Consider the following 8,772-nt stretch of genomic DNA (forward strand, 5'->3'; position numbering starts at 1 on the left):
AGAGAGAGAGAGAGAGAGAGAGAGAAAGAAAGAAAGAAAGAGGTTAGACAGAAAAAAAATTGTACTGACTCCCGAATGGGAAGACAAAAAATGTTGTTTATCATGCAGCTTTGCAATAAGTTCCAAGTCGACAAATTATATCATCGCTTTGATGAAAATTCATTGCTTGAAAAATATTGTTCAAGTTTAATAGAATTTAATATGTACTCAATGCATGAAGTATCATTGTTGGGACCAATGAAGAGCCCTCCACAGGAGCTAGCTTAAAAGCCGCCATATCAGGCGGCTTTTAAACTAGTACATGCATACAAAAATACCCTGTTCACGTTGAAATTCCAATGAAGGAGTTTTGGATCAAAGTTAGAAACCGGCTCTTTCTTTATTGGCAAGAAATTTTGAAATAAACCTGAATAATGGCATACAGACAGACAGACAGACAGACAGACAGACAGACAGACAGACAGACAGACACTCACACTCACACACACACACATATATGAATGCTTATTTGCGTATGTATAAGTGCGTATGGTCAATTTTTTTGTAAATATATATGTGCTCTCTTTTTATGTATGTAAGCGCGTATGTGCATACGCTTCGTGATGTGTCTATGTGTTTTCTACAATACCAATTGAAGACTGCCTCGAAGGTTTTGCTATTTGATTGGACGAGGAGGCTGCGAATCAGTTTGCGTAGTTATTTTTTCCTGGCAAAGTACGGCATAGCCAGACCTTTATGTAAATCTGTGCTATATACAGTGAGTATACATATGACGTGGTCCACATGTACAAATCAGAATGCATAATAGGATGCAAGTGATGAACGTTATGTAGCTGTTCTCTATGGATGTTCCCTTTTTCTACAAGTGCAGACGAGAGAGTCGCATTTACTGGACAGTTAAACCTTTAAAAAGTACGTCGTTTCTGTTCGCTGTATCGTAGAGCAATATCAAGCCTGTTGTATTTGCAACTAATTCCTGTTTTTTATTGGAATGCTCTGCCATTATATTATGCTTTGCTGCTTAACAGTGACGATAATTTTCTGGTTCTGTCAAACAACCATTCTATTGATAACAACGATAAGATTTTCATCATCATTTAGAGTGGTGACGTATCATAAAGGATAACATTTAGTTTTATGTGTGTACCTGATCAGTCCAAAATAGAACCGGGGTCAACATTACCGTATATCCTTCTCGAATCGATAAACTAAGTAGCAAGAAAGTAATGGCACTCTCCATGTTTCTTTTTTATGAATTTGCGGTTTTGAATTTTTTCAGAAATAAATATTTTTTCTGCAGTTAGTTGATACACAATTGAAACTTACAGATACAACAACAGTATTATATTATTTTATATTAATAACAATATCAATATATATATATATATATATATATATATATATATATATTACAAATAAAAGGGTAAAGGATTATTAATTTATTAATAAATTAATAATTAATAATTTTTACCAAGCCCTTCGGTATGTAAACACCATTATCGGTGAAGAACTTATTTAAAAGTTCTTATACATTTATAAACATAATTAAGGGATCAGCAACAGTTGCTTCACCACATACCGAAGTTCAGAAATAGCAGCTAAATCTATGTTTATAAATGTATATATATATATAAATATATATATATATAATTTTTTGTGAATTGGTTCTACTTTATAAGATTTACTTTCTAAAATCTTCGGCACGAGTTGCAGCCGTTCTGCTTATATTTTGCATTTGTCTCATAATGCTTAATCAAACAGTTTGAAGTTTTCTAAATTAGCCAACTGCGTTTCTACTTTCTGCAACAGTGTCTCTACTTAGTTGTTCCGTTTGCCTTTTATATTTGAAAGTTCATTCTGCTTTTTTAATGCTTAACTAATTTTTTTAATGTTTAACTAATATTTTAATATTTTCATAAATTTTGACGATTTGCCGTGCATAGCAACATTCACAAGACATTTCTTCATCATTATCGTAGCCTGAATAGTTCTTTTTAGATAAGCTACTGCCATATTATAGTACAATGACAAGCCTGATCTGATTGTTTTCCGCTAAGACTAACAAAAATATTTCTCTCTAAATTACCAAACAAGGTCTTCACTTACTCGCTGGAGTTGTTCTGTTTAGTTTTAATGTTTCAATGTTCACAAATTCAGGTAATTCGTTCGGCATTGCAACAGTCACGGGATATTTTGATGCTACTCTAGCGTGCGGTCTCCCGCAGTATCTGTAGTTTATGCTGTGAAATGACCTGATCTGGATTAGGTTTAACGTTAGTGTTAGGAACACTAGGAAATTACAGATTGAAAATTCAAAAGGCTGAGGTGTGTTAGTAACTTTTCATGTTTACACAAGAAATGTTCTTCTTCATGAACTTTTGCAGTGAATCGTATCTGTATAAACTCAGTGTCGTCTGATACTTGATTCATAATGATGACCATACTGTTGCAGTCCAGAGGCTATGCTAATTCATGTTTAAATATTAAAGACAGTAATGAATTATTGTTAAAGAAGGCGAGAAGAAAAGGAAAGAAATTGATGTAGACACATAATAAATGTTCCATTAACAACTGATGAGATAAATTTCTGCCAATTCTTAATGTATCTGTGAGTTTCTAATCTATTTTCGCCATGAGTTGTGAAAGAAAAAGTCATCAAAATGAATGATAGTGTAACTTAAGTGATTTAAAATATTTTTCTCAGAAACTAATCAAACGAAAAATGGTTATAAGGAATATTTTTTGAATGAGGTTGTTCGAGCGTCGAATATATATTGTTCATTCATTTATTTTATTTAAACTCTGATTTCTTTGTTGTAAATAAAATCATAGACCATTTATTGAGGAATTACTATATTTTATTTTAAAATCCTATACTCTCAAATTTTGTACTATCCATCAACATTTCTGAATTTCTGATTTCAGTATATTGGATATATTTCTGTTGTGAATTATCATTTAGAGAATATTGGGACGTTTGTCAATATATTAGGTGGAGTTCAGAACAAATATTTTCAACTATGCCTGACCTATTCGTTGAGCTGAATTTAATATCGCTATACTTAAACTGTTGCATAAGTAACCATTTTTTTTTTATTAATGGGTTAGTATTTTTGCTATTTCTACTTTGATACGCAATATCATTTATAGTGAAATCCATTTTCTAAGTAGACACAAGAATCGAATTTGTTTATAGGGAGTTCGAAATGCTGTGATATTTTTGTATTCTTGAATTGATCAAATGAAATAACTTGAATCAGCATTCAAACCTAATTTGCGTGTATGGTTTACGAAAACCCAATTGTACTATGCAATGGTCATTATTGACACCTACCTTCAAGGTCTTCTGGAGAGTGGGGATCATTGTCTGTTCCCTTTAAATGAGGCATGAGCAGGAAGCTGAACCTTTCGGAAGTTAAATGAAAATCTGTCTTCAACAATCAGATTATTTTGGAGGACTAAATTCATCTTCAGAAATAAAATATTAATATTTGCATCCATGAAGGCGGCAAGCTTACAGAATCGTAAGCACGCCGAGCAAAATGCTTAACATCATTTCGTCCGTCTTTACGTTCTGAGTTCAAATTCCATCGAGGTCGACTTTGCCTTACATCCTCTTGGGATCGATAAAATAAGTACCAGTTGTGTACTGAGGTCAATGTAATAGTCTAGCCCGCCTACCCCAAAAGTACTGGCCTTGTGTTAAAATTCGAAACTAATATTTGCATCCATGATGGCGATGAATTGGCAAAATTGTGAGAGTATCTGCTAAAATACTATGCTGGTATTTAGATACAGTCTTTTACGATGCGAGGTCAACATCACGTTTTGTTAATCAGTTCCTTCTAGAATCGATAAAAGAAAGTACTAGTTAAGTACTGGAGTAGATATTAGTGACTATACCTCCACTCCAGATCTGAGGTCAATCTAAAAATTTAGTATTTACATCTACGCTACATTCCGATCGCTTTCAACTCCGAACGTCATTGGGTGTGTTATTCTTAGATATGTAGATAAAACCGGACTGGATTCGATTAAGGAACATTTATTTCTAAATGAGTGGGAGTAAAGAATTTTATTTACTATGCTTGGGACTCGCCCCAGAAACTAATAAAACAACTGGAAAGTCGTTAGACTACATTAAAAAATGTCGAAATCCATAGCAGTGGTACTTTCCTGCAAGATGATACTGTGTCAGTATTTCAATCCCATTTGAAGTTAGTTTGAGGCATTCATTCGGATAACTCTCTTTGAAAAGGCGTAAATGATGGAACATATAAAATATAAACTTCCTAGTTTAGGCCAAAGGACAACAATATTCATTGGTGGATAATGGAAATATAATTTTGACTGAGTTATTGGAATTGTCCCTGTCTTAACAAGAGTGAAGAATTCTGATGTAGGTGTGCACAGCAATATGACCTCATAATATATATTCTCCTCTGAACATTAATAAACTTGCGTTACCTGAAGCTAAACATATATATATATATGTATGTATGTATGTGTGTGTGTGTGTGTGTGTGTGTGTATGTATATATATATATAAATCTATATAATCAAGTATAACACACGCATACACACTCACACACACACACACGCACACACACTCACACACGCGCACATACACAAACGTGTGCAAGCATGCGTGTCTAGTTGTTATGGTTTTATCTCGCCTTTTTCTCGAATGCACTCACTCAGTTGAACACAACATTATATCCCCTTGTATTAATTAAGCAAAGTTGTGTTACCATGGAAATATATCGATAAAAATCTCATATTTTATCCAGGAATGTGAATGCTCCAGGCGATAATAATTTAAAGCAACGCATAAACATACATTGCTGAAGAAGTGGAAATCTTGCATTAGTTGGGGATCTCTATAATTGATATTAATAAACTCCTCTGAAGCGAACGCAGTAGAGTAAGAGGTGGGTTAAGTCTGTGACCCTGCTCCAATTCTCAGCTGGTGCAAGTTCACTTCAATTAAACCTCACATAGTATTAGAAAAAGAGGAGTGAATCGGATAGACATAATAAGCGACACTCCATAGCAGTATACAAGTGAACCATGCTATTACGAAGTCTCACTAGCCTTTAAACAGATAATAAACCCCCATAATGATTTAAGCAGCGACTGCCAATATTTTCTAGGTGTATCATTTCTATATTACAGATCCCAAACGTTCTATGGTTGGCTACATTCCTGTCTCTTAGTGATTCAGCATAACTGTGTTATCAAAAGAGGTTGACTGAAAACTTCAAGACAAGTTGGATCTTCGAAAATAATCAGAGACTTAGAGAATGTTGAATGCATTGGTATAAATGTGGTACAAGTGTATCCAAAGAGACAATCTTTGGCAGCGTGGCTATTCTAACTAAAAAGGTAAAGCCATTCAGATGAAAGACAGATTTCTAGGTTATTCCATGAGACCTGATCGATTAATGCTCAATTCTGTGTAAAATCTTCTTAGGCCATTCCTTGAATCATTTATCAACATATATTCACAGTCTTCTATTAATATTCTAAGGAACTCTGATCCTCAGATATTGTAGTCTTCGCAATACTTTCGCCTCTTCTCTACTTTGATCGATATTTTATTTCTCACTTTAAACACAGCATCAAAAGTTACATACAGACTTTCGTTCCAAGGAATAACTTACGATGGAACTCCTGTCCTCTTCCAACATATTCCTCATTGGTACACTCTCCCTCCAATTTATTCCTTCATCAAAATATTTCCTCAGAATTTCCTATTGTAACATTAGTGCCACCATTGTTACTTATTATTTCATATATTCCTTCTTATAACTATAAACAATGTCTATTCTTAATGGTACTAGTGATAAAATAAAAGTATATTCCATGTATATTTGTACCAAATATAGCATCAATGATATTATACTGAACATAATCAAAGATAATCACCGAAATTCGAGGCAGCGAACAGTGGTTAGCACCGGCAAAAATCAATTAAGTATACCGTTAAATGTATTTTTATTCTTACCTTACACAAATATATCTCATTTTCTTTTAGTTTGAACACATCTTTGTGCTGCTTGACATTTAGCAGAATATTCAACACAGATTTGAACAACATATTGCACTTATAACATTGTGTTGCATATAGATTTATTTTATATTTTGCATGTATGGCGTTGGTTAACGTAAATTCGTGCTAAATGCTGAATCATTAACAATAAATTTAGTAATCCATTTACACACCACTAAAACTGTGCCTCTCTCTCCTGAGAATGAAAGAACAAAGGACATTATTACTGGTTTCATTGGACAGTGAAGGAAGATTTTTTTCTGACAATATCATAACAATTGTGTAACATAAATGAACGAAAGACCGTGTTTGATTCAATTCTAATGCTTTATCACATGTAAAATCGTATTACATAAAACACATATCTTGGTCTGTCCTCAATTCATTTCTTGTCTTTATATCTATTTATTTAATTTCTGTATAATTTTTCTTCGATCGAATATTGGAATATTGACTGGACTTCTTTTTTCCTCGTTTGAATACACACTCGATTCTACAAATATTGCTTTAAAAAAATAACAGACAATATTATTATTATTGACTCAGGCTTCACGAAATAAAAGAGAAAATTTCATCGGAAGATGAAGGCCTGATGAAATCGTTCCTAAAAGCTTTCACCAGGGAGAAGAAAAATCAGATCCATAGAAATACAGGTCACAGCAAAACGAAGGCCACAAGAAACAACGGAGGATAGAAAACTCATCATAAAAATTTCTAACAGCACCATCATCACAGCAACAAAGCCAACTCTTATTATTCACAATCGCAAGTTCACAAGAAGTCACGGAAACAAAAGCAGACACTCGAACAACATGACCAACAGCTACACACTCACACACAACCTTCCTTTATCATCTGCACTGTTGTTCAGAAAAAAAAAGACAGCATCAAATTCATTGAAGAAGTAACCAAAAAACAAAATATTCTGATTAACGGGGAGGGTTTTGCCGGACTCCTCCGAATATGCTCTCGGGCAGACTGCTTACACAGACTGATTCAGAGACATATTATCTCTTAAAAGAAAAATACCTTCAAGACATCGGAGGGTTTAGTAAATGCCTCAATATATGTACTCTAAAGAACCCCTTCCCCCACTTCACCCACAGCCACAAAGTAGACCAGATCAAGAAGTCTACGTTGTCAGAGCGAAGGTCTATGCCCTAAAACACTTAGGAACGAAAGCTGAACGATAGGCCGGAGCGGTTGAGACGTGAAATAGTAACAGAGCTGCAATCAAATCTTTGAGGGATCAGAACTAACGTGAGCTATTTGGTTCCGAAAGATGTGTGCGACTTCCCAGCAGCAAATTCGCCCCACTGTTCGAAGCAGGCGGTGGGTTGGAAACAGTACCGGATATAAGTTGAAAATATTTGAGGAGCATTCTTTTTTAATTGGAAGAGCCACGTCAGCGTATATGTGCGACGTCTCATTATGGTGTTGGATGCCATCGAAGAGGTGGTTAACTCCATGCTGGAGAAGTATGAGCCGATGGCTGAAGGTATAAATCCAGACAAGTCAGTGGACCTGCTTCTCGACATTTGGAGAATCAAGTCCATGTCGTCGGGCGGCCTCGTAGGCTCAGACCGCCAAGGTGACCGGAACTGGGACGAGGAGATGAGCAGAGTGGCTAGTCTCGATTAGAAATTAACCGAGAGAATGTTTATATCGTCTCGTCATAGTTTACTATCCGACCGTCGGGTCTTACCCCAGCTACCGTCTAGCGAGATTGAAACGCGTCTTCGACTTTTTGTTGAAGGGACACGTTCCTTCAAATTCCGTCGAGGTCGACTTTGCTTTCACCCTGTCAGGTTCGATAAAATAAGTGCCAGTCGAACCCTGGTGATCGATGTAACCTACTTACCCGTCCCCAACCCGCCAAAATTTCGGGCCTTGTACATACAGGAGGAAACTATCATTATAATTAAGGCAGCGAGCTGGGAGAAGCGTTGGTGCGTCGGATAAAGTGCGTAAGGGCATTTCTTCCGATGCTTTACGTTCTGAGTTGAAATTCCGCCGAGGTCAACTTTGCCTTTCATCTTTTCTGGGTCGATAAAATAACTGCCAGTGAAAGATTGTGCTCTATATTATCGACCACACTCTCCCTAAATTCCAGGTCTTGCACCTATATTAGAAAATATTATTATTATTATTATTATTATTATTATTATTGTTATTATTATTGTCTTTTCACTTATTTCAGTCATTAGGATGTGGCCATGCTGGAGCACCACCTTGATGAATTTTTAGTCGAATGAATCGATCCCAGTACTATTTGTAAAACCTGGTACTTATTCTATCTATTTCTTTTGCCGAATCGATAAGTTACGGGGACGTAAACACACTAACACCGGCTTTCAAGCAGTGGTGGGGACAAATACAGACACAAAGGCACGCAAGCACACACACACACACACACACACACATATGGCTTCTAGTTTCCGTCTACCAAATTCATTTGCAAGGCTTTGGTCTATCCAAGGTTATAATAGAAGACACTTGTCCAAGATGCCACGCAGTGGAACTGAACCTGGAGCTATGCAGTTGGGAAGCAAGCTTCTCACCACAAAGCCACACATGCACTTATATTTATGAAATTTATTGTTCTTGTTGCCTGTATTATCACTAGCCTAAAATATATATTTTTCCATCTCATTTTCCAATGGTATATTTTTTCTTTCTTTCTTTCTTTTTTCTTGTTTTTTTTTTTTTTTTTTTTTTTT

At 35.4% G+C, this 8,772-nt stretch overlaps 1 protein-coding gene across 1 annotated transcript in view; it reads left to right on the plus strand.

Annotated features, from left to right (window-relative positions):
- Positions 1-7,693, plus strand: part of LOC106876884 (uncharacterized) — a 21,286-nt gene extending 13,593 nt beyond the window's left edge. The window contains exon 2 of the mRNA XM_014925628.1: positions 7,451-7,693. Within this exon, the coding sequence (XP_014781114.1) occupies positions 7,451-7,693 (243 nt within the window). The remainder of the gene's footprint in view (positions 1-7,450) is intronic.
- The last annotated feature ends 1,079 nt before the right edge of the window (positions 7,694-8,772 follow it).

The sequence above is a fragment of the Octopus bimaculoides genome, chromosome 17 (genome assembly GCF_001194135.2).
Source record: "Octopus bimaculoides isolate UCB-OBI-ISO-001 chromosome 17, ASM119413v2, whole genome shotgun sequence".
Taxonomy (NCBI): Eukaryota; Metazoa; Mollusca; class Cephalopoda; order Octopoda; family Octopodidae; genus Octopus; species Octopus bimaculoides.